Source organism: Vulpes lagopus, chromosome 23 (assembly GCF_018345385.1).
Source record: "Vulpes lagopus strain Blue_001 chromosome 23, ASM1834538v1, whole genome shotgun sequence".
In the NCBI taxonomy this organism is placed as follows: domain Eukaryota; kingdom Metazoa; phylum Chordata; class Mammalia; order Carnivora; family Canidae; genus Vulpes; species Vulpes lagopus.
This window is the reverse complement of record NC_054846.1, coordinates 8,515,789-8,542,952: the sequence shown is the minus strand read 5'-3', so window position 1 is coordinate 8,542,952 and position 27,164 is coordinate 8,515,789. Positions and strand designations below refer to the sequence as shown.

Below are 27,164 nucleotides of genomic sequence, written 5' to 3'. Positions count from 1 at the left end.
AGCCTGCAGACATGCAGTCAGTCAGCAGTGAGTGGTGCCGGGAAGAGCCTGTAGTGATATTCAGAGTCCTGCTTATTGTATTTCTCCCTCAGAGGTAATATCCCCAGAGCGTACCCTGAGACATCTATGTCGCATCCCATTAAACCTTGTCCAACTCTGTCTATAAATAGGCCTTCGAAATTGTCCTTTGGGTTAAAGATGAGGGGAAAAACCACAGACTCCAAGGCACAAACACTGGTGATATGGAATGACATACCTCATAAATCCTATGTCTGGCATTCAAGGTTTTGTGTCTCACACCCATAATACTCGGAAAGCTTAAAGCTTATATCCATGGCACACCCCCACACACCCAGACACACAGATACATGGTGTCGAGGTGATTTCACATTTATTCAAAAATGATGTGGGTACGTGCCCAAATAGCAGGCAGAGGGGAGGTTAAAGAGTCTTCAAATAATAAAAAATTTTAAACCTGGGAACTCAAAGAAGCTTTTCAGCCACAGGAAGTTTAAAAGATTAAGATATTTACCAAGCTTTTTAAATTTTCATTTCGAAGAATTTTAAACCTACAAAAAGATGACAAAAGTAGTGAACCAACACCCCATACCTTTAGCCTGGATTCACTCTTTGTTAACATCTTCCCACACTTGCTTTCTATCTCTCATCAAACACACAGGCAGGTTTTTCCTGCTGATTGATTGAGGAGTAAGTTGCAGACATCATGATGCCTTGACTCCTACCAGATACTTCAGGCTGTATCTTCTAAGAATTACGTTACCTTAGCCTCATACAACGATTAAATTCAGAAAAATCTAACATTGATAAAATCAGACTATATAACATAAAGTCCATATTCATATTTCATCAATTATCCTAACTGTGACCTTTATAGAAAGAAAAATTATTTTTTTTCTAACCCAGGCTCCAATCCAGGATCACACCTTGCATTCAGCAGCCACAGCTCTGTAGTCTCCTTTAATCTGAAGACAATGACGTGAGTTTTGAACAATGTTTCTCTGTAGAACATTCCTCAGTTTGGGTTTGTCTGATTCAAGGATACACTTTTATATATATACCTAAAATAATACCTTTTGCAAACACAAGACTGTTACAAGAGTTACCATAGAACATACCAGAGGGAAGCTACCTGCCATGGGCTCATCGCTGTTAAAGTGTCTCCTCGTATTACATCATTTTATCTTTAAAATAGGGCTTACAGAACTCCCATATCTCACTTGTTCTTCTCATGGTTTTCCACCAATTTTCAAACAAAAATATCATACTTATCTATCCCGATTAACTTTCAAAGTCATTTCTCTCTCTCTCTCTCCCTTTTTTTAAAGATTGTATTTATTTATTTGAGAGAGAGAGCGTGAGCAGGAGGGAGGGGTAGAGAGAGAAGCAGGCTCTCCACTGAGCAGAAAGCCAGAGGCAGGGATCCATCCCAGGATCCTGGGATCACGACCTGAGCCCAAGGCAGATGCTTAACCCACTGGGCCAGCCAGGCGCCCTTCAAAGTCAGTTCTGAGGCATTAACCAAAACCCACACTTGGCCTTCACCTGTCGGCAATGATTTTCATTTTCCTAGGTTCCCTTACCTATATACATTTACGGTTGTACCCCCCTCTGGGGTAGGCAGTCCCTATCAGTATTTTCATCAATCCCCTCTGTCTCAGAAATGCATTCTAAGTGCTGCAAAGAAAAAGACCAAGCAACAGTGGCTTAAACAAGTCTTTATTCTTCTCACATGAACACCACCCAGAAGTAAGTGCTTGCTGGCACTGGATCACCTTGTCCAGCCATACCTTTAGGATCCTAAGCTCTTTCTTTCACTCCACCATCTTTTGTGCATTTGTTATTGTGTTAAACACTGATCTCCTCATGTATGCCAAGACAGCTACTGTAGCACCAGAATTAAGTCCACGTTCAAAGCAGAAAGAAAGGAAAGACTGACACAAAACTCCATCTTTCCCCTTTAATCAGGAAAGCAATAGCTCTCCCAGAAACTCCCCAAGAAGACTTCTACTTCTTAGATATCACTGGCAAGAATTTGGTCACATAGGCTGCCTAACAGCCAAGGCAGCAGGGCACACGGGGAATAGGAGTGTCATTATTGTAGAGGCTGGTCTCATTTTCCAGTACAGAACACATTGTCACCAGAAAGGAAAAAAAAAAGGATTCCATTATGAAAGGAAAGGGGGAAGGAGATAATGAGCAGGCAACTAGAAATTCCTCTATCTCCTCCCAATCACTATTTAAATGTATCCATTCTCTATTTCTCAGCTTCATTCTGTTTCTTCCCAATTTTTCCTCATTTATCTTCTCTTCCTAGTACTTTCCCTTGAAAAATGAACTTTCAAACATTTTTTGTTAACATTTTATCTTCCACCCAGAATCAAATAGTATTACCCTACACTTATACTGTCTCCTCTCTTGACATATGAGGAAACCTGAAATCCAGCAAGAATAATTGACTTACCCAAATTTGCCCATCAATTTATTTTTTTATTTTATTTATTTATTCATGAGAGACACAGAGAGAGAAAGAGGCAGAGACACAGGCAGAGGGAGAAGCAGGCTCCATGCAGGGAGCCGGATGTGGGACTTGATCCCGGGTCTCCAGGATCTGGCCCTCCGCTGAAGGCAGCACTAAACCGCTGAGCGCCCCGGGCTGCCCTGCCCATCAATTTAGAGACATACCCAAGAATAAAACATAACTCTGCTGAACATCAGTATTGATACTAAATATCAGAATAAACGGTGCATATTTGTCCACTTTGTTCTATCGGGTTCCTCTTGCCCATACCTTGGCCATTTAAATAGAAAGTTCTCCACGAGGATACATCAATTCAATTGTTTATTTCTGGAAACTTCTCTGAGAGGAACCATCATGAGAATTGTATTTTCACCTTTTTAAATTCTTTATTTATTCTCTAAATATGAAGGAAGGAGAAGCCTTCCTTCATATTTAGAAGAAGTCATTGTCTTCACTGGAAATTCTAACTCCGTATGAACCATGAGTCTGAATTTATAAAGCTGCCATTTCTGATACATTTGCCAAGAGACAACAGGAAATTGTCTACTTAGCTGCATTACGTTTGTCTTTGACCTTGTGAGGAAATATCTTAGAACCTCCAGGGTGACAAACATAAGATACCCTGTCGAAGCTGTATTTCATCCTTGCACTGGAAAGATTCCAAAAGAGAGACAGATCACCCAGAATAGAAGTCAAAGAGGAAGTCGGTCAGAAGGTATAACCGATGTTGGTCATGAAGGGTCAGAAGCCAAAAAATGAAGGCTGAAATATGAATGATTTTTCAGGGGCTCACCAGCAGGTCAATATGGGGAAGTGAGTTGAGGCACCGTGTCAAGAACACATGCTCTGAAGCGGATCGGACCTGAGTCTGAATCAGTTCCCTCACTTACCAGTTCTGCGACCCCCCTCAACGTACTCCTCTACGCCTTACCTCCTAAACTGTAAAGTCATGATGCTGTTAATAATTATTTCACGGGATTGTTATGAGGATAAAATGAAGCAAGGCATGGGAAGTGCTTAGCCTAGGCCTCACATAGTGTAAGTGCTGAGAAACACGAAAGAAAGAACAGCCAATCTGCAAAAGTTTCAAGCAATGGATTCTTAGGTTTGAAAAAAGTAGGTTATGGCGAGTTGGGACCTCTTTGACTGTAAGGCTAAAGGTGTAACCAAAAGGAAATCACCAAAAATTTACTACCTGGACATGATATGATATGAACTGGAATCAGTTGAGATAGTAGGAATGGAAATAAGGTGCTGAATGGAAGAACTATTAAGAAATACAACTGCCCTTGATTTAGGATCTCTATTTCTTGGCTGCGCTACTAGAGTGATCAATAAAACTGACGGCTGCCGTACCAGGGAGTAGGAATAAAATGTGACGGTTGGAAAGTCGAGAAAACAGTTTTGTCATGATTTGAGAAATATGCTAGAAATGAACAAATAGAGAATTCAAAAACCTTGGCTACTTTATGTGTTGGGAAATAGGTGCATCCATTCAATAAATTCTTACTGAACGCTTATTAAGCCAGAATGCTAAGCCCTAAGAACTGTTTGTAATAACATCTCACCCAACTGATGATCACTTACTCTAGAACCCCCAAAATTTTGATCCTTAATAGCCATTGAAGAACAAAAGAAGAGGAAAGAAATTTTGTTCCTTTCAAGCCCTTGTTCACAGCGCATTTGCTCATTCTTTACACACAAGTTTACTGTGTCTGAGCATCTTCATTTGTAGCTACAGTCGGTTCAAGTAAAAAAAGTTAGAAATGGTAATTAGAGGGGATCCCTGGGTGGCGCAGCGGTTTGGCGCCTGCCTTTGGCCCAGGGTGCGATCCTGGAGACCCGGGATCGAATCCCACATCGGGCTCCCGGTGCATGTAGCCTGCTTCTCCCTCTGCCTATGTCTCTGCCTCTCTCTCTCTCTGGGACTATCATAAATAAATAAAAAATTAAAAAAAAAAAAGAAATGGTAATTAGAGGACTAAGCCTAGAGAGGAAAACAAATTAATGGTGGGTGAAGTGGCAGCTGATGAAGATTTGTGGAGGAAAACTGTACAAAGTACAGGAGTCTGTGGTCAAATTTATAGGACACAAATCCCCTCAAAAGACCCTAAAGATATCATTGGGCTGTTCAACATGATAACCCAAATTCACAAAGGGAAATTAAGATCATATTCAGTAGCTTTCCGAAACTTTAGAGGTTTCAGAAAAAATTATATCACAGACACCAGTATAGAACATTTTTGACAAGTTTTGCTAAAAGAGGAAGACAAAAAATGAGAATGGCACTGGCCATTCTGGATCATGAAAATTTTTTTCTCTTGTTTTGTTTTTAAGAAGGGAGACATAACAGCACATTTTCAGGCTGTTGAGTAGGGGAAAGGACGTGGTACCTGCAGCTCAAGAGGGAGGGTCGACTTGAGGCAAAAGCAAAGAAGGCTTATCCGAAACAAGGGCAGAGGAGCAGAGCACGAGAGGGTGGTCTGTGGGGAGAGGCAGTGGGGAACAGTGAGCAGCATTAACAGCCCCCCAATGTTCACATCCTATTATGAAATGGATCATGTGCTTTTTCCTGCCCAATTTAGCCCCAGGTCCAAGAGAAACAGAACTGGACAGAACTGAAGTTACAGCTTCCCCATAAAAGTAAACGTGGAAGCAACACATCTTACATGTCGCAATTCAACAATAGCCAGATTCGCGAATCTCAACTCCTCTATTTCTAGAGCTACTACTTATTCCTTCAATGAAGGTTTTCCAGATGCTTCCCAGGAATAGCCCGTCACTGAGCATGCACAATAAACCAAGCAGCTCTTTCCCAGCAGGGGCCAGACGAGCTAATCCTACACACTTGCCTAGGGAGTTACCTTCTTCCAGAAAGGATTTGCGTAGTAGCAGCTTGGTAGCCTTTGAGTAGATTAAGGTCAGAATTCATCCCAGTGATTCTGTAATTCTGGAAAGAACCCATTTAAAATATATTTTGAACTACACGGTGCTTGATTTCAATCTGTTTTTAAAAATACACACACACACACACACACAATAGAATATGCCACTTTTTTAAATGTGGCTCTAACTCGACAATTTAGACACACGTAAGAGATAGTAAAACTCTTTTTAGGAACTTAGGGGCAGAATCATGGAACTTCATTTCTCAATAAATGAAATTAACCCAATGCCCACTCCTGCATATAGCAGAAAACTCAATGTGCCTCCAGGTAATCCAATCACTTCTGTTTTCTTCCTACCTTTTCCCCTTCAATATCCTTTGGGTTAATATCTTGCCAATTTGAAGCTCGCCACCTCCTATGTCTCCTCTCCAGAAGTGCTCTAAAGTGGGCCATGCTTTTGGTGTCATCTAGACTCTGGTGGGAGGGGCATCTGCTCTCGGTCCTTATGGCCACTGCTGGATCATTCACACAGGAACCCGCACCACCCAGGCCTAGTTCCTGTTTCTCTGTCCCTGTCATATCTGCTGTGGAGACATCTGCTCCCTGACACTGTCCTGAAGGCTGCTTCCCCCAGGTCCGTCCATATCGTCCTCCTCCCCCTCGTGAGACCTCTCCCATTCGGCTAGCTCATTCCTGGCTACTTCTGTCCTCCCTGGGGAGGGCTGTAAAGTTCCAGACACACTTCCATTCCGGTCCTGGATTTCATAAAATAAGAGAGTATAAAAAAGGAGCCCTCGGGTCTCTGTCCTTACATACGCCACATCTCTTTATTATTCTACTATGGCTAAACCATGTGGTGAAGGGTGAAGAAGGTCATTGAAGCTTGTGATCTCTTTACTCATCCAGGGCACAATTTCCTACTACTTTTTGCTCTTCCCTCCAGATTGTTTGGTCCCAGCCCAGGGGAATGGGAGGCATTCCTCCAATACCTTTTCTTCTGCCTTCTGATGAATTCTTTACCTTTGGGAGACAGGAAAATTGCCTTATCATATGCTAAATCAGCCAAGGTTCTACCAGAGAAAAAGAAGCAATAGGATACGTGCGCTTTTTTAAATCTCTCTCTCTCTCTCTCTCTCTCTCTCTCTATATATATATATATATATATACACACACACACACACACAGGCATACATACATATGATTGTTTATATTTATATTATTTGCCTATATGCTCATATATGTACGTGTGTATGCATATACATGTATAGATAGATAAATATAGTGATTTATCTCAGTAAGTTGGCTTACTCAGTTGTGGGGTATGTCTAGGCAAGTCTGAAATCTATAGGGCTAGAAACTCTTGGGAAGGAGCTGATGCTGTGGTCCACAGAATTTCTTCCTCAGAGAAACCTCAATTTCTGCTCTTAAAGTCTTCAACTGATTGGATGAGGCCCACCCACATTATCAAGTGTAATCTTCTTAACTTAAAGTGATTGTGGATGTTAATCACATTTACAAAATGCCTTCACAGTAATGCCCAGGTTAGTATTGGAATGAAAACCCGGGTACCAGAGCCTAGCCAAGTAAACACATAAAACTAACCATCACATATCCTCTCTCACTCTGCGGTTTATTATAAACTCTATGTTCTAAGTTCCACACAAATCAGACTTTGGAGCTGAAAGGAAAAGAAACATTCTCTCCTCAAAATTTTGGCTCTTACAGGGGCACCGGGTGGCTCAGTCAGTTGAACATCCCACTGTTGATTTTGGCTCAGGTCGTGATCTCAGTGTTGTAGGATCAAGCCCCACCACCAGCTCCACACTCAGCACTGAGTCTGCTTGAGATTCTTTCTATCCCTCTTCCTCTGCCCCTCCCACCGTATGCTCTCTCTCTCTCTCTCTCTCTCTCTCTCTCTCTTAAACAAATCTTTAAAAAAAAAATGTCTGGGGGATCCCTGGGTGGCGCAGCGGTTTGGCGCCTGCCTTTAGCCCAGGGCGCGATCCTGGAGACCCAGGATCGAATCCCACATCAGGCTCCCGGTGCATGGAGCCTGCTTCTCCCTCCGCCTGTGTCTCTGCCTCTCTCTCTCTCTCTGTGACTATCATAAATAAATAAAAAATTAAAAAAAAAATGTCTGGTTCTTGCAATGGAAATCCAGGCTTTCAATAATAATGCTTCATCTAAAAGTTTATAAGTTAACTCCAGGAGTGTTGTATTTCTTGGTTTTCAGCTGTACTTTCCCACCTCATGAAACAATGAATAAGTGAAGAGCGCACGCAACAAAAAAATTTCAGGAAAGAAAAAACTTCAGCCACTATTTTCAAACTTTATCCCACCAAGTTCTAAGACCCCACAAATAAGCCAAGATTTTTTTTCTTTCTCCAAGTTTTTATTTAAATTCCAGTTCGTTAACATAGTGTAATATTAGTTTCAAGTATAGAATTTAGCAATTTATCACTTACATACACACCAGTGCTCATCACAACAAGCCCCCCTTAGTCCCCATCACCTGTTTAACCCATCCCCTTCTAAGCGCCTCCTACCTCCCCTTGGTAACCATCAATTTGTTCTCTATAGTTAAATCTGTTTCTTGTTTTGCCTCTTCCTTTTTCCCCCATGTTCATTTGTTCTGTTTCTTAAATTCTACATGAGTGAAATCATATGGAATTTGTCTTTCTCTGACTGACTTATTTTGCTTAGCATAATAATACTCTCTAGCTCCATCCACGTTGTTGCAAATGGCAAGATTTCATTATTTTTGATGGCTGAGCAATATTCCATGTTTTATATATACCACATCTTCTTTATCCATTCCTTCAGTTGGTGGACATTTGGGCTCTTTCCATATTTGGTTATTGTTAATAATGCTGCTATAAACATCAGGGTGCATATATTTCATCAAATCAGTATTTCTGTCTTCTTTGGGTAAATATCTAGTGGTGTGATTGCTGGATCATAAGTTAGTCCTATTTTTAACTTTTTGAGGAAACTCTATATTGTTTTCCAGAATGCATGCACCAGTTTGCATTCCCATGAGCAGCGCAAGAGGGTTCCTCTTTCTCTCCATTCTCACCAACACCCCATTATTTCCTGTGTTCTTAAGTTTAGCTCTTCTGACGGGTGTGAGGTGATATTTCATTGTAATTTTGAGTTGTATTTCCCGATGATGAGTGATGTTCAGCGTCTTTCCATGTGTCTGTTGGCTATCTGAATGTTCTCTTTGAAAGAATGTCCATTCATGTCTTCTGCCCACCTTTCAACTGGCTTATTTGTTTTGTGTTCAGTTTCATAAGTTCTCTGTATATTTTGGATACAAGCCCTTTATCAGATATGTCATTTGCAAATATCTTCTCCCATTCCATAGGTTGCCTTTTAGTTTTGTTGATTTTTTCCTTTGTTGTGCAGAAGTTTTTATCTTGATGAAGTCCCAATTATTCATTTTTGCTTTTGTTTCTCTGGCCTCAGGAGATATATCTAATAAGTTGCCATGTAAGTAAAGATTTTCAGATATCAGATCAAATTTAATGAAAAATATGAGCTTAATAAAATGTAACATATTTTGCCTAGTTTTTCTAGGTACTTTTATCTTGGTCTTTATGGGAAGTTATTTTTAATGGCATGTTCTTATGTTCTCTGTGGCTAATGATACAGAGGGAGGGTATGAGTGAAATAGGGCATGAACTATTAAGCTGGTGAGAATGAGTAGTTAATGCTAATGAAAATTCGGTCCATTGCCAGTTGATTCAATTCACCACATATCTTTCATTCTCATTCATTCACTTATTCCTTCATTCCTTCATAAGTATTTATTGCCATCTTATACCCTCATGCTAAGCACAGGGAATATGACTGTGATTTGAGACACAGTCTCTCTGCCTCCAGAATGCTGACAGAAGGGACATAGGTGGACAACAACCACAAAATTATCTATCCAATTTTTCAAAACCTCCAGAGATTGTCTTAGTAACCCAGTCCATTGTTTAATAATCCTTGTAGTCAAGAATTTATTCCTTCTAACTGCCCTGGCATAGGTGGACAACAACCACAATATAGTGCAACAGGGGGCTGTTGAAATGAGATAGGTACAGGATGCTAAGAAAACAGAGAAGAGGTACACAATCCAGCCTAAAGAAGAAATAGAAGCTTTCAGAGGAAGGTGACACACAAATCCTAAAGAAAGTATGGAATATTGGCAGGTAAATAAGGAAAACTCACTGCCTATTTACTGCCATTTTGTTGGTAGGAAACAGCAATGTGCATGACACATTTGGGGATTGCAAATCGTCTGTCCCTGGGTCAGTTCTGTGTGAGGCCTTAAGTCAGACTGGAATCAGGACAGGCAGCAATAAAGTCATAATTCTTTATTGTTGTTGTTGGAAGGATGGTTTGTTTTTATTGGGAGAAGGGTGTTGTATTTTTTTATTCAAGTATATATATTTTTTATTCAAGTATAATTAACATATAGTGTTATATTACTGTCAGGTGTACAATATAGTGATTCAACAATCCTTTACATCACTCAGTGCTCATCACAACAAGTAATCTTTTTTTTTTTTTTAAAGAGAGAGCATGCACATGTGGATAAGCAAGGCTGGGGAGTGGTGGGGAGAAGGTGCAGAGGGAGGAGGAGAGAGAGAATCCCAAGCAGCCTCCACACCCAGCACAGAGCCTTGGCAGGACTCAATCTCACAACCCTGAGATCATGACCTGAGCAAAAATCAAGAGCCAGACGCTTAGCTGACTGAGCCACCCAGGCACCCCACAGTAAGTGTGTTCTGAATCCCATTCACCTAGAGAAAGGCATAATTCTTGGGAAACTAAGTTTAATTTATCTGGAGCAGCGTAAGTTTTGAGAAAGATCATAATAAAATATTTAAAATGGAAACCTGGGTTGAGGCAATATCATTAAGAGCTGTTGAGTACCTGGATTTTGTCAGGACAAATGAATTTATTTTGGCTACTGTAGAGATGATGTAATTTTTTTCAAGATTTTTTAATGTATACAGAGCACACACATCTCAAATTTAAAGTCTAAAATGTTCTTTTGAATAATACCTCCTTCTAAACATCTGTTTTGTTATTCATAGATTCATGGAACTGGTTCAAGAAGCCCGAAAATATTTTGTGGCTGATTCTTTTACTTTTGGCAGAATATACTTAAATTATCTATCCAATTTTTCAAAACCTCCAGAGATTGTCTTAGTAACCCAGTCCATTGTTTAATAATCCTTGTAGTCAAGAATTTATTCCTTCTAACTGCCCTGGCATTGGTGGACATAACAAGGTATGGCCTCTCTCCCAACTGTCAAAACAACAGCAATCACAACCTTTCCAGAGACACAGCAGCTGCTCTAGTCCCTCCATTTGGTAATGTCCATCCACTTCTAAAATCTCTTAAAATCCATTGGAGAGTCTCCACTAGAAGATAAACGGCCACTGAGTATTAATTAATTGATTGCCTGTCCTGCAGGTGAACTCCTGTGTTAGTCTGCTGGCATGGAGTGCTTTCCCATTGATTCTTCAACAATGCCGAGCCCTGGGCTTCTCACCCTGGGCACTACTGACATTAGGGCAGATAAATATTTGTTTGGGGGAGCTTTCCTGCGCTTCGGGAGATGATTAGCAGCATCTCTGGACTCTACCTATTAGACGCCAATGGCACCCCCTTCCCGCCCCCCCCCCCACCCTGCCAAGTCGTGACAATGAAAAATGTCTCCAGACTTTGCCACTTGTTCCCCAAAGTGCAGGAAACAAATCATCCGTGGCTGAGAACCACTGACCTTATACTACCTTGTCTCAAAAGGTCTAAAAAGAGCTAACTACTATTACAAATGAGATGTTTAATCTAAAGCTGAGAAACCAAGTTTCCACACATTTGAATTCCTGTACATAACTTCAGATTATTTTCTTATTATTAAAGGAATACTCGCTTTTAAAAAACAAGTCCAGATTCTCTTAAAGATATAAATTGCAGAGTAAAATTTCCCCTTTGTCCTGCAATTATTGGTCCCCTTTCCCAAAGATGACCACTGTTGACAGTCTGTTGTGACCACATCAGCATTTTATAAACACAAGTATTATACAGCCCTTATTTTGTGTAAATGAGATCAAATTATACTGGCTATTGTTCAACATATATATGTGAATATATAGTTCTGAAATTACCCCACATATTTAACAAGCCTCTGCTACGACTGGTATTTTTGTTTTGTTTTTAAAGAACCTTAAATAGTTATTGGATAAGATAACTTAAGATAGAAATTATCTATCTTTTAAAATAAATGGACTCTGGGCACCTGGGTCGCTCATTGGGTTAAGCACCTGCCTTCAGCTCAAGTCACAATCTCAGTGTCCTGGGATCAAGCCCGAGCCAGGCTCTCTGCTCAACAAACAGTCTGCTTCTCCCTCTGTGCTCCTGCTATCTCTCTCTCAAATAAATAAATAAATAAGTTTTTAAAAGATAATAAAATAAGGTAAATGGACTGAATGTAGAGAAAGTTTGTGTGTTTGGGTCTGGCTTGTGTGCATGTGTTTGCGCATGTGTGTTTATTTTACTTCCTAAAAAGGTATTTAGTAAACTCCCTATACTTTTGATGCTGTAATTATCTGAGAAAATAGAATACTGCATATCTTCCATAGATTGTAAAAAGGATTTCAAATACTGGAAATAAGCTATAGAATCTGATGAAACTTACCTTAATGCTTACGCAAGTCATAGCTGTACAGAAACACAATAAACATTTTCATGAACTGTACCAATTAGACTCTCCTACTTTATTTAAATTTAACTGACCAGAGATGCCCTTAAGGCATTAACTTCAGAGCAACCACATTAAAATTTTCCATATTAACCTTTCAGATTGTTACAGAAGGAGGGTTATAATTTCACTGAGTTGGCATTTTCATGAGTTCCCTTGACAAAATTCTAAGTGCTTGTGCATTTCTGTCAAGGTCTGTCAAAAAGTAAAAGCTAAATTTTATTCCTTTCATGATAAACCACTAGGAACTTAGCCTGCAAAAAATGTTTTATTGAAACCCCTAAGATTTTAATCCTGAGAGGGAAGAAAGGGGTTACTTTAGTAAGGTTTGTTTGTGCACACTCACCTTGGTGCCAACTTTCCATCTCCAGTGACATCTCCCTCATACGGAGGGAAGAGGAAGACACCTTCACAAAGGGAAACTGATGCCCTGCTTTTAGGCGGATGGGGGGAGGGTGAAGAGCTCTTCCTGTTTGCTTTTTAACCATCTTTAGTTTAAAATAATACTTATGCCAAAGTGGCATATTTTGGGGTGGCATAATATCAACCTCCACAAAATTTTCCTATAATCATCACTTACTGGCCCCTTAACTCTATCATCTAAGAAACTATTCCAGATCAAAAGAAACTAAAGAAATGTGACAATTGAACGCAAAGTTTATGAAGTAGATCCTTTTACTATGAAGGACTCTTGAGCAACACAAAATGTGAATGGATTCTGAGGTTGAAATAGTAGTAAAGCATTGATGTTAATTCCCTGATTTTGATGGTTCTAAGTGGGGTTATGTAGGAGAATGTCCTTGTTTATAGAAAAAACACAACCAAAGTTTTTAGGGGTGATGGAGCATCTGGTCAGGAACTTACTCTCAAATGATTCAGGGGGGGAAAATAATCATCCTTTATACTATATTTGCAACTTTGAGATCATCTCAAAATAAAGCTATTTCTTAAGTATCACTATTTAAGACTTTAATATATCTTTGAATCATACCATTATGAAAATGTAGGACTAATTTCATGACATAATCATTGAAGAGCTGTAGCTGCTTCTATATATAAACTTAAAAGATGCATGAAAGCATAATGTCCATAAAAATAAGTTACTCGAGAAGAATTTTCAAACCAGCAGCATGAAAACACAGGCAGGTGTGTCTAGTTAAAACATCTTCAAACAGTAACTGTGGCTGAAGGCTGACAATTCATCAAAGAATTTTTCTGAAACCCTCCATTTTTATTTTTTTTGAGTAAGCTATCTATCCAATGAGGGGCCAGAACTGACGAACCCCCCCCCCCCATCAAGAGTGTCATGCTCTACCGACTGAGGCAGACAGGGTCCCCTGAAACCCTTGATTTTTAAATTTTGTTCTTAAAAAGTTAATAAAGGTATCAAAAGTCAGTATCAACACAGATTAACCTTATTTTATTATTTTATTTATTTTATTTTATTTTATTTTATTTTTATTTTATTTTATTTTATTTTATTTTTTATTTTATTTATTTTATTTTATTTTATTTTATTTTATTATTTTATTTTATTTTATATACACCTGAGGTCTCTGAAATGTGTGATGTTCTAACAGTGGCATCCTGTACACAAAAGTATACAATTCCTTTGACTTCATTCCAATCAATTTATTGAAAAAAATATGGATCATTTTAAAATAATTTCACAAGTGAGAACACTGATTACAACATAGCTCATTATTATGTAGATTTAACTATTTCCTTCATCAATGTGTTCTGAAACAGCCAAGTACCGTCAAAACCTAACATAGCTAGATTTTTTCTCTATAAAATGTCACTTGCCCTGTTATAAAAATGTCCTGCTACATCTTACAGAGCAAATAATCACTTTTATTCTTTTCATGTCTTGACGACAGATCACAAATACATTTTTATATAACAAATGCTATTGACCGTTCAAAGTGCTCTGTTCTTATTTCTCATAATCGACAATATTCTAGAAAGTTCCAAGCGTGTGCAAACTTGATAAGGATAATACACAACGGAATCACATTTGGAGTCTCCAATAATCTTTAAAGTCCATATAAATCTGAGGTTTCAAAATGGCACAATTCCCTTATACCCACGCAAAAGCTGCCTGCGGATGTCTGCGGCGCCTGCGGTCATCGCTGCCCAGTTGGGAGCAACCAAGATGCCCTTCGGCCGCTGCATTCAGGCGAAGGGCCTCGACTCGGCCCTAAAAAGACGTCGGTTATCAAGCCAGAGAAGGCCCCGAGGGCCCTTGCCTGCCCGCCCCTGGGCGGAGAGGCCCCTGCAAGGCCCGGAGCTGCGGGCTCGGGGCCCAGGCCTGCGCCCCCCACACCTCCCACCCCCACACCCCACCCCTCCCACACCCCTCCCACCCCCTCCCCCACACCCCCACACCCCACCCCTCCCACCCCCTCCCACCCCCACACCTCACCCCTCCCACCCCCTCCCACCCCCACACCCACACCCCCACACCCCTCCCACCCCACACCCCCACCCTTCCCACCCACACACCCCCACACCCCCACCCCTCCCACACCCACACCCACACCCCTCCCCCACCCCCACACCCCACACACCCCACACCCCCACACCCCTCCCACCCCACACCCCCACCCTTCCCACCCACACACCCCCACACCCCCACACCCTTCCCACCCCCACACCCCCGGGCCTCCTGCGCGGGGGCAGCCCAGCCTCGCTCTAGCAGGATCCCCCCCATTCCTGACCTTTAAAGCCATGGGAAGGAGAAGGGGACGGAGCTGGCTGGCGGGGACGGCGGACGTTCCAGAGGAAGAGGGGGGCTGGCTGGGGCACGGGGGGCGCCTGCCACCGCCAACGCCCAGGCAGGGCCCTGGGGTCTTCGGGCGCGGGAAAGGCCTCCCGGTGCGCACGAGGCCTGGGAGGCGCAGTGTCCGGCCAGGAGGGGCGGGGGCCGGGGGGGGGGGCGGGGGAGGGCGGGGGCCGCCGGGGAGGGGGGCGGGGGGGGCGGGGGCCGCCGGGGAGGGGGGCGGGGGCCGCGGGGGAGGGGGCGGGGGGGGCGGGGGCCGCCGGGGAGGGGGGGCGGGGGGGGCGGGGGCCGCGGGGGAGGGGGGCGGGGGCCGCGGGGGAGGGCGGGGGCACGGCCGCGCCTTCACCTGCCCTCCCGGTTCCTCGCCAGGGGCTCCCGGGGGCGGCCAGCATGCCCGGTGCTCCCTGGGCTTCTTCCCCTGCGGGAACACCACCCGGTGCCTGCCGCAGCTGCTGCACTGCAACGGCGTGGACGACTGCGGCAACCAGGCGGACGAGGACAACTGCGGTGAGTGGGGCCGCGGGGGGGGGAGGCCGCGGGGACCAGGGCAGGTGAGGCCGCGGGGACCAGGGCAGGTGAGGCTGCGGGGACCAGGGCAGGTGAGGCTGCGGGGACCAGGGCAGGTGAGGCCGCGGGGACCAGGGCAGGTGAGGCTGCGGGGACCCGGGCAGGTGAGGCTGCGGGGACCAGGGCAGGTGAGGCTGCAGGGGCCGGGAATGGAGACGGAGACCCCCCGGGCCCAGGGACCCGCATCCCCTTCCTGGGCCCCAGCTGCCGGTCCTGGCCGCGTGTTGGCGCAGCCGGGGTCGGGGCCGCAGGACGGTGGGGCCCGTGACACCGTGACCCGCCCGCGGGCCGCCCGTGGGCTCCTCCAGGCGGAACACGCGGCGCGGACGGAAGGGGAGACCCGCGGCCTGGAGCCTGCCTGCGGGGCTCGAACCCGGCGCCCCCGAACCACGGCTGTGGTCTGGAGGATGCCCCTGAGCCGCTCTCTGCCTCGGTTTCCTCATGTTAGAAAGGGGTCTGGAAGTTGTCCCCACAGCAAGAGAATTTGGGAACACTAATGTGAGGGATTAGGAGACGGGAGGCATACAGCAGGTACTACCTAAGTGTCAACAGCTATTGCCCTCTCTCGTCCTTTGCTTGCTCCTGTTCCAAGGGCAAATGAGACCCCCTAGAAGAGAACAGGCAGCACGTCCACCTGCCTATTACTTAACCAACAATCCTACTTAGAATCCCAGGAAGCCACGTGGGGCTTCCAGCCCACCAGAATATCTGGAAAACTCGGTCTCAGTGAGAATTTTGTTCAAATTTACGAAGCCTCGAAAACACAAATTTGTAAAAGAACTTCCGTTGGCTGGATTTGACTTGCTAGGAAAATGAGCTTTGGTTAATAATGTAAAAAATAATGAGATTTCTCACTCATGGGGAAAGAAGGTACTATTTTGGGGACGACAAAAACATGCATAACCATCTAAAGTCCTGCTTAAATAATATGCTGAACAGGACTTGCCTGTTTTCCCTCCCTGAAGTATTAGAGACATTTTAAGGCTCCCCTTGGAAGGAATTAACACTTCTTCGTTCAGAACCTTGTCCCTAGGTGGTGGTGGTGAACTCAACAGTACACACCTAAACTGGTGAGCTTAAGCTGCCATCACCTTTGATTCGGATGACTACTCGTATATGTTTTCTTCTTTTTTTTTTAATTTTTTATTTATTTATGATAGTCACAGAGAGAGAGAGAGAGAGGCAGAGACATAGGCAGAGGGAGAAGCAGGCTCCATGCAACGGGAGCCCGATGTGGGATTCGATCCCCAGTCTCCAGGATCGCACCCTGGGCCAAAGGCAGGCGCTAAACCGCTGCGCCACCCAGGGATCCCTCTTCTTTTATGTATGTATAAAACACTTGAATACTGCACAAATTTAAACACACACACACACAAAGAATCAAGTGTTCGGCCCACTGCCAGCCACTTCCCCCTCCAGCCTGGAGTAGTTCAGATCGAGTGGCTTGAGAGCTTCCCACCAACTGAAATGTTGACAAGAAGCAGGAAAAAACTTGGTGGCAAAGGAAATTCACCACCAAAAGTAGTTACTCGGTGAAAAAAAAAAAAAAAAAGCTGGGGAGCTCTTGCTCTAGTGCTAAATTCAAAGAATTCAAGTAACAAAGGTAACAATCCTCAAAGTGATAAGTGATAATCCTTAGTTACTCAAGTTTCTCAGATTGGCCAACCAGCAAATTCGGAGGGAGGCACTGTGGCATTGGAGCGCAGAGGTCAGGCTGGGGAGATCGGGACCTCAATTCTGGCCATGAAGAGGGTAAAAATGTCTTGTCTTCTTCTCTGCGAAATGAGAATAATAAAAGTATCTGTGGCCACGTGGTCTTAAAAAGATTCACTGAGATACTGTATCTAAGGTGCTTAGCCCAGTAGTTGACACATACTTAGCATGCGGTAACGGGTGTCAGCGAGCTGTTATGATCTCAGACTTAGTGACATAAGAAGCAATCATTTATGTGGCTCGCAATTCTCTGGGTCAACAACCCCGGGCTGGGCACAGCCCGGCAGTTCTCAGCTCAGTTGCACCTTCTCATGCACCTGCGGTTACCTGTGGATCAGCTTTGTCGTCAGGCCTGGGGGACCAGCTGAGATAATCAGGGTGACTCAGCTCTCGGCCTCAGCGGCCTAAGCCAAGCTGGTTCTCATGGTAGGGACACGGCACCCAGGAGTGACCTGGAAGCGTACAAGGCCTCTTGAAGCCTAAACTCAAAAATGGCACACTCGCCCCATGTCCCTGGGCAAGCCAGTCGCAAGGCCAGCCCTGTTTCCAGAGGTGAAGCGGCCCCTCCCTCCTGCTGAGAGGGACCGCAAAGTCACACTGCGAGGGGCCCGGGCAGAGGGAAGCCAGCAACTGCAGCCACTTCTGCAAAGTCTACCCACGTTGGTATTATCATTGCTCTTCCCACAGACTTCTCAGTGACTCACAGTCCCCACTGGTGACTTTAGAAAGTCCTGTCTGATAAATAATTTTAAAATTTTTAGGAACAACCATGGTTTGTCTATTTACTGAAATGGGAGCTCATGTTTGAAGCAATGACATTTTTCCATACTATTGTAGTTATATATTTATATAATCAGATATGTGTGTGCATGGGTGTGTGTGCACGTGTATCCTATTGATTATGCGATAGTCAGGAGGTGGGTAAGCTTTCCCACATCTCCCGAAAATGTTATTATAGTTTATTTGAGGAGGGGGAAAAAATAAACTGTGTAGATTTGTATATTTGGAACTTAACTGTGTTAGTTATCCTGGTTAATTATCCTGGTGAATTTTAATAGAATATAACAGGGAAAATACTAAGGTGTATTTCTTTACACTTAGAATTTGAATTCTGATGACAAGCATGGGCCTAACTCTTGTGAAACAATACCAATTGGAACAAAAATCGGTTTAGAGATGGATCCATCCATCATGATTTCTTCTTTTTTCCACCTCTCTGGCTTTTTCTCCCTCCCAGTGTTTTTTCCACTGTGGATCTGAGGCCCATTCTCTCTCTTTCATCTCATCATTTCCATGGGTCTCCCCACTTCCATTCTGCCCCCCTAACTGGTCACCATCTCTTTTTTCACTCTCTCCCAACTTCCCTTTATATTTCATGCTTGCCTTTTCCTCTATTCTTTTCTCTTTCAAACTGAGTCCATCACGATAGTCATAAATTAGATTTTGATTATTATTTAGCTCACCCCATTAGGTTTATAAACTGGTTGTTCTTGGGGTTTTTTTTTCAAGATTTTATTTATTGATTCATGAGAGACACAGAGAAAGAGCAGAGACACAGGCAGAGGGAGAAGCAGGCTCCATGCAGGAAGCCTGATGTGGGACTCGATCCCGGGGCTCCAGGATCACGCCCTGGAGGAAGTCGGCACTAAACCTCTGAGCCATCCAGGGATCCCCTATGAACTGGTTGTTAAACAGATTTTAATATCTTTACCTCCAAAGGAAAAGAAAAAAAAAAAAAACAAGCAATTGCTTTTAATTTCTATGTAGCACTCAGGAGATACCTGCCACTCCTACTCTACTCTTGGGCTGTGTATCCCAGAATAGTGGCTTGTATTTTATGCTCAAATAGACCCTGAGGTTCAAGAAAATCTTGAAAATCTTCTTAAACTATAAAATGCACACTGCATTTTGAGAACCACTGGCCTACACCCAACCGAGTAGAAAGTGAAGAATGCCTGTGAAATAGCAGCAACAGTAGAAATGAACTAGAAACAAGTGTTCGCGACCTGGTATGCAAAGACGCTAACTCGCTAACAAACTCCATTATCACTGTTATCAAATGTGTTAGTTTCCATAAGAAACACTGATGCTGTATTGGTTACAGTCCTCTAGAAATACACACACACACACACACACACACACACACAACTCTGGTCAAAACCTCAACAGTGGTCCGTTGACATGCATGAGTAGACTGGAACATCTGGAAGGATAACAGAATTTTACCACCAGCTTTAGGGCCCAGCTGATAAAAATGATGAAATGCAGTTATTTCTCTTGCATCTTATTACTGAATTCCCTTCACCAGCCGTAGGTTTTTTTCTCTTTTCTTTTTACAGTATCCAGATAATTTGTGTTTCCCCGTCTGTTCGTTTTTAAGATATTCATGTTTATATTCTGTTTACTGCTAATTAAATTAAGTCAGAAAGTTGGTTCCTTTCACAATATGTAAACCTCATGCATATTTGAATAAATGGCATTAAATATATTTACAATCACATAAAACATAGTATCCTAACATATAAATAAAAGAAAAACCCACAGCCAAAAATCACTTTTAGAGGGATCATTTACGACTTAACAGTATATTGCCAGATAAAAAAAATCTTTTTTGTAATGGGAGGCGGGGACTTTTCCTTAATTAGAACTTTTAAAATACATCCTAAAAAATATTTCCAAGCTATGTAGCATTGACACCGATAATATTTACTAAAGCGGAAAAGTAAGTCAAATCAAAATAGTAGTAATAAAATTTAGCAGAGTCATCAAAAAAATGAAACACCATTAAATAAATTAAACTGATTCCCCATGTATTGCACTGGAATATGAACTAAATATATTTAGGAAAAAATACAACTTTTGTATTATCACAGGCTTTTGAAACAACCACTCTTATTTAGCTATTGAATCCCCAATTTTCTTTAAAAAAATAATTTCTCAATAACGGAATAGTGTACTGAATACAAAAATAAAATAAAATACCTCAGAATAAAAAGTATAACACATCTACTCACTGAACATTTTTCATGGACACAATGCAAACAAAAGCAATGATTTAAAGTTTTCCATTGCATTCACAAGAATCCCTTTCTTCCTAAAACATTTGGGCAATACAGAATTTATAGACATATGTAGACATACATGTGTCAAAATCAATAGCACCATTTCTATAACTTTGATCCTTACTGATAAACTTCAATATGGAAATGTACAGTTTTTCCCCCTGAGTTACACCATTTGATATAATTCTCATACAATTTCCATGTTTTTGCTATGTATCACACTAACCCATTTTTCATCTCTATTCTGAACTATCACAGATACAAACAGGCTAGAGACCAAAAAAATGTCTTTAGGAATCATCAGAGCAGTATTTGTTGCAACAATGACAAACCAGAAAAAAAGAGGGTCCTTCTCCTTTTTCAGCTAAAACGCTCAGATACTTGGGAGAATCCATCTGGGTAAATAACAAGGGAACTGGATTATAAAAAGGTGAGGATGCTCATGGAGAAATCACTTATGTCCGTTTTAAACTGCGCGCTTACTCAGTAGTAGAAATGAAATATTAAAGTAGAATCAAATTGTCAGATACTATGGCATTTATTCACTACCTCTAGATGCTTATTTAAAAAGAACTCTGCATTTCCAGATTACAAATTTGCTAGCACTCCTTCTTTTGTATTTTAGACAGATGGTTGTACAAAAAGGGCTCCCCATGGAAGTTACACCAACCCAACCTCATCCCCCTGTTGGAGCCAAGTTGAATTACTCTATTATGAAGACCCAAGTTCTGATGCTGCCTTCCTATAGACTCTTTCCTTGAACATTCCTCACTTTAGCACAGGAAAAGGATGTCTACAGGAAAAAAGATGAAGACATTTGTTCTTCTTTTTCCATGTTGGTATTTCTATAATCCACAGGGGAAATAGAAATCTCTTCTAATACATTTTGAATGGTGTAATAGGTTAGTACCTGCTAAAAATTTTGTACACTAGAACCTCAGAATGTGATCTTAATTGGAAATAACATCTTTGCAGATGTAATGAAGGTAAAGAGGTTCTGGTTTCCCCAGAATCTGCTGCCAAAGGAAAAGAGAGGACAAGAGGACCCTCCTACTCTCTCTCTCTCTCTCTCTCTCTCTCTGGTCCAAGTATCTGGTGCAGACTAGGAATGGCAAAGCCCACCCTTTGTTGTTTTTCAGAATCAGTGCTCATGTATAGGCCTTTGAAGATCAAATGCCAAGAATCTGACTCCTTCTGTTATCTACAAGCTTCTGCGTGGTCCTTTCCCCAGGCAAGGAAAGTGGAAAATTTTAGCTTCTTGCTGTAGGAAAAAGAACAGAGAATGCAAAAAATTCAAGGGAAGAAAAACTTCGTTAATACCCCAAAATATGTTCCTGTCACTGGCTTGGCACTTACTAACCTATGAGAATTAGATAAACTATTTATTTATGAGTGTGATGGTGGTGATATATATTTTTTAAATTGTAGAAGGATTTTAAGAATGTTTAAAGTGTATTCAAGGACTCCTTTAATTTTTCGTTGGGCCTGAATTGAAAATTCCAGAAAACCAAATATTCCTTCATTTCCTAAATACAGCTTTTTATACAGCTGTCTGAATGACAGCAACACCAGGCAGTTTGATGTAGAACTTAGCTTTTCTCATTTTATTTTTTTTTAATTTTTTATTTATTTATGATAGTCACAGAGAGAGAGAGAGAGAGAGGCAGAGACACAGGCGGAGGGAGAAGCAGGCTCCATGCACCGGGAGCCTGATGTGGGATTCGATCCCGGGTCTCCAGGATCACGCCCTGGGCCAAAGGCAGGCGCCAAACCGCTGCGCCACCCAGGGATCCCGAGCTTTTCTCATTTTAGAATATTCCATTTAGAGTTGGTGGCTTACCTTTTTTAAGGTAATGCAAGAGGAAAGGTGATATGAGTCATGAATATGCATTAATACAAAACCATACATTGTGTGTTCAAAAATACCTGGTTTTCTATTTCTTATTCTCAAAATAGCATTGGAAATACCGAAGTAACTGAACCCTTGACTTTTCTGTACACACAAACCTCAGTTTATTTTAAGTTTTTATTTAAATTCCAGTTAATTACCATAGAGTATAATATTAGTTTCAGGCATATACCACCTGTGAATCTACACTTCCTCACAACACCTGGTCCTCTTCACAGCAAGTACACACCTTAATCCCATCACCTGTTTCATCCATCCACCCACCTCCTCTCTGGTAGCCATCAGTTTGTTCTCTACAATCAAGAGACTCTTGCTTTGCTTCTCTTTTTTTTTCCCCTTTTCTCAACAAACCTCAATTTAACCTCAAGTTTGTTTATCCAACCACGCTTAACAATGTTTGGGTTAACTTCACAAAAATTTCCATCTAAGAACTCTTCCTATAATGGACAGTTTCTTTAGTGGCCTTAATTTCCTCTACAATAAGCCCAGGATGTCAACTCCTCCCGCCCCCTTAATTTCTTCAGAGTTGCCTCCAAAGATTTTAAGACCCTACAAAGAGGCTAATCAGATTACTCTTGTCATTTCCAATGCAAGGAGATCCCACATAGTTAGTTGGGAGAATCATTCTGCATGGCCAGCCAGCATCCAAAGGCTTATTCTAATGACCCGGGGCACCTTTACTTTGGGGATCATTACTTTCTGAGACAAAGATTCTCCATATGTTCCAAGAATGGGATCTGAGGATTGAGTAAATGTACGAGAATCAGGAATGCTCCACTTTACATAAATCCAAACTTTATAAATTATTCATTCATTAGTCAATAAGCAGGTACACTATAACCCATAGGACTTATACTTTAATTTTAATAAAAAAGGAGACCGGGACATCTGGTGGCTCAGTAGGTTTAGCGGCTGCGTTCAGCTCAAGTCCTGATTCCCAGGGTCCTGGGATGGAGCCCAGGATGGAGTCTGCTTCTCCCTCTCCCTCTCCCTGTTGCTCCCTCTGCATGTGCTCTTTCTCTGTGTCAAAAGGATAAATACAATCTTTATAAATAAATAAAATTTTAAAAAATTAAAAAGGAGACCATTTAAACACAGCATTCTTATATCCTCCCTTGTTCTGGCTTCCTCTCAGACAGACTCAAGTCCCTTAACTTTTGGTTCAAAATCCAAATATCCAAGGTACCCAGAAGTGGCTCCTGCAAATTTATGGGAACTCTTGGGAAGCCAGCTCTGAAAACCAGCAGCAGCAATGTCTCCTGGGGGCTAGTGAGAGGTGCTAGAGTTCTGAACTCTACCCCTAGAAATGCTCATCTTGGAGGCAGTATGGGAGCCCAGAAATCTGCATTTTAACAAGCACAGCAGATGAATATCATACTTGTTAATGTTTTGAAATGATTCACTTCACTATGCACAATTTTATTACCATATTCAGAATACCTAAAAAGTGATTAGTGAGTGCAGAGCAGTGGTTTTCAAACTTCAGTAGGCTTCTTAAAACTACATGGCTCAGCCCCAACACAATTTCTGATTCATTGCCTCTAGAATGATGCTCAAGAATTTGCTCTTCTTCAAAGTCCCCAAGTGATGCTGATGCTGCTGGTCCTGCATCTACATTTTGAAAACCAGTGATCTAGGCATACTCTTTCTTGTGCAAATGCAAAAGCAAACACTTTACAAAATGTATGGCGTCTTATAACAAGAATTTAACAAAAGTCAGGATATTTCTTTAAGGCTTGCCTTCTCCTTTCATCCTACTAGCATGCATTGTCAATCCTAAGTGGAAATAGAAGATGCAGCATTTCCAAACATATTTCACCATGGAGCTCTCTTCTCATGGAGAATCCCAGGAAACTATTTGAGGAAAGCCTAATATAGCACCATAACAAATTAGTGCATTCAAGAAACCTGGACCTTTCCCATTTGCATCCAGACCTCATTCCTTGAACCTCCACTGTTTCCCCTCACCCCACACCTGTGCCAGGAGAATCTGAGAGCATGGAGAGGGGGGTGCCTTGTCCAAAATTCTGATGGATGTGTAAGCCACTTTTCCGTAACTAAATTATAACAAATACTTGGTGCAAGTGAAATAATATTTTAATATTTCCTATACCTATTTTACATGCTAAAAGTACCTTTGTGGTCACTGAAGTATATTAAAAATGCATCATAAGGAGATAAAATGCATATGTAGATAAGCATAGGATGAAGCAGACTATAGTAAGCATAATAAGAAAGATATAAGCAAAATGCCCTTAAATGAAGGATCACTTGCATTAATCTTATTTGAGCTCTTAACCCATTATTAACAGCAACTTTGCCAAAAGAGAAGAAGCATGCTCCTTCTGATTGTCAAGATTTTTCTGTTGCTAAATCTAGCTGTGCTCCACTGCATGTGGCAAGGGCTCTAGCTGGCTGGGGTGAATTTCATAGTGCAGTTCTCCCAAAACATGTTCTAAGACTCACCTGGGACAGCAGGTGGAAAATATAGATCCCTAGACCCCACACTGACATAAATCAGAATGTCCAATAGAAGAGCCTGGAAGACTGTGTTTTTATAATTGCTTCAGTTCCCAAATTTTATTGTAGAATAAGAGGCTGGGTTTTCTCTGAAGTGTGTTTGAGGATAAAGCCTCATGCATTCATTCTTTCATTCACTCAGCGAGTATCTACTGAGCTCATGCAGCATGCACCATCAGCCTCTTCTTGGTCTGTGTCATTCATTTATATCCACACTGTGTTAAATAACAAGTATTCAACTAAATAAATTGGTCAAATTGGCTTTATTTAACTATTTGTGAAGTAAGCTGCATGCAAGCTAGCAGGTAGAAAGAAACTCTGTTAAGCAAAAGAAAGGAAGGGTTTCTAAAGCCAGAGAGGGAGCCAAAAAAAAAAAAAAAAAGGAAAGGAAATTATTAACAAAGAATGCATTGTTTTAAGCAATGTTGTCCTCCTAAGAGAAATAGAAGAGATTTATCAGCGGATTACCTCCTAGTCCTGACCCGGAAATTTCAGGTTGGCTGGTTAAAGATCACATTCCTGGGCAGTTAAGACTAGTTAGGTTAGGTATTAAGGCTTGGTTTGCCAACATGGGGATTAGCACCAGTGACACCACCTGGGGCCTACTGTCTCCTTTTTAACAGTAGCATCATTACATCATATTTTAGCTAGAAAAATCTCTTTTTTAGTAAGCATATATGTCATCAATGCTATTCATGCAGTAGTACCAATACATAGGAACCCATAACCCCTACCACAATGTTCTTTTAGGACAGTGCTTGTTACACTACCCTGTGATGCCTCAAGAGAAATCAGAGAATCAAACTTCAGTGGGATCATTACTCAAGCATGAAAAACCATTCTGCTCGCTGCCCCCAGACGTCCTTAAAAATGAAAGATTTAAAATATAGAAACACATCTACTAAGCTGTTTTCTTAAAAATGCTAACTTTCCAATTTTGGCTACAATTCCTATGTTCTATATTCCTGCCTTCTGGTGGGAGGAAGTTATGGGTGGGAAGAAGTAAATGCTTTGGGAAGGCAGAAAGGAAGGTGAAGGCTAATTACTAAAAAGCTTGTGTGTTTGAAAATGTTGCTGTTTAAAAAGAGATCCCCCCGGAAAAGATATATTCTATTTTGGGAAAGTATAAGCAGGTTTGTCCTGTTTCTTTCTGGATTCTAAAATACCCCTCATCTATCCTGATATCACCTTTTTTTCTCCTCTTTTTTTTCTCTTTTTTTTTCCACTCTGTGTGTTTGTCTGTGTTGTGTTTAGGTACAACGAGGTAGAGAGAGAGAGAGAAAAGGAGGAGGATTAAGAAAAAGAAAAGGCTCCTGGATGGCTCAGTCAGTTAAATGTCCAACTCTTGATTTTAGCTCAGGTCATGATCTCAGGATCAGGGATCAAGTCCCACATAGGCTTCCACGCTCAGCAGGCAATCTGCTTGAGATTCTTTCTCACCCTCTCCCTGCACCCCCACTCTCTCTCTATTCTCTCTCTAAAATAAGTAAATAAGTATTTTTTAAAAGAAAAGAGAAGCAGCATAAATAGCTACACTGTGTGGATTTGTTGGACCAAAATGTTGCAACCAAGGCCATATATAGAGAACCCCTTAAAATAGCCAGCAATGGTAAGGGGCAAAGGATTAGTGCAGGGCCCCAAGCCTGTGATTTTAAGCACTACACTATCAATTAATGGTAAAAGTGTCGCAAATTGAAATAGTTCATTTGTACGAGTTCAGTTCAATATAGGGCCTGCTAAGAACCAGAGTGAAAGACAATCAACATCTGCGGGCACTCACCCAACCCCCTGATCTCATAAATTCCCTCGTGGCAGTGAAACACTAACCACAGAAACACCCTGTGTTCTGGAACGCTGTCACTTCACCCAATATCCATTGCTGTTTTCTGAGGTCTGGGTGGATGTGTCTGGGACAGGAACATGAACGTGGAGTGTGTACCTCCTCCTCCTGCAAAGCCAACAAGGCACTGGCAGCCTGCAAGGAGGAATTCTTCAGACTTTTGCACACCAATGCCACCCTCAGTCCATAGATACACAATAAACTTGCTTATAAAAATAATCAATACCTCAACATATCCAGGCACAAATGACTTATCTTACATGTTTTATTTATAACATTTATAAATGTGTTAAAAATCATAACATAAATATAAAACTTTATTTTATTAAATTAATTTTTTAGTAATATTTTGATTATTTCCAATGCTTTCACTGATTCCACAAGTTACAATAGTGGTGAACATAAATTCCAGTTAATATCTACTTCTAATTGTTATTCAAATGAATTTTTGTATAATTCGTACAAATCTGGGATCCCTGGGTGGCGCAGCGGTTTGGCGCCTGCCTTTGGCCCAGGGCGCGATCCTGGAGACCCGGGATCGAACCCCACGTCAGGCTCCCGGTGCATGGAGCCTGCTTCTCCC

At 41.9% G+C, this 27,164-nt stretch overlaps 1 protein-coding gene across 4 annotated transcripts in view; it reads left to right on the top strand.

Annotated features, from left to right (window-relative positions):
* RXFP1 (relaxin family peptide receptor 1) overlaps window positions 1-27,164 on the top strand; it is a 95,076-nt gene that overhangs the window by 19,816 nt on the left and 48,096 nt on the right. For all 4 annotated transcript variants that reach the window (XM_041737832.1, XM_041737834.1, XM_041737831.1 and 1 more), the window contains exon 2: window positions 15,340-15,477. In XM_041737832.1, the coding sequence (XP_041593766.1) occupies window positions 15,340-15,477 (138 nt within the window). The remainder of the gene's footprint in view (window positions 1-15,339; window positions 15,478-27,164) is intronic.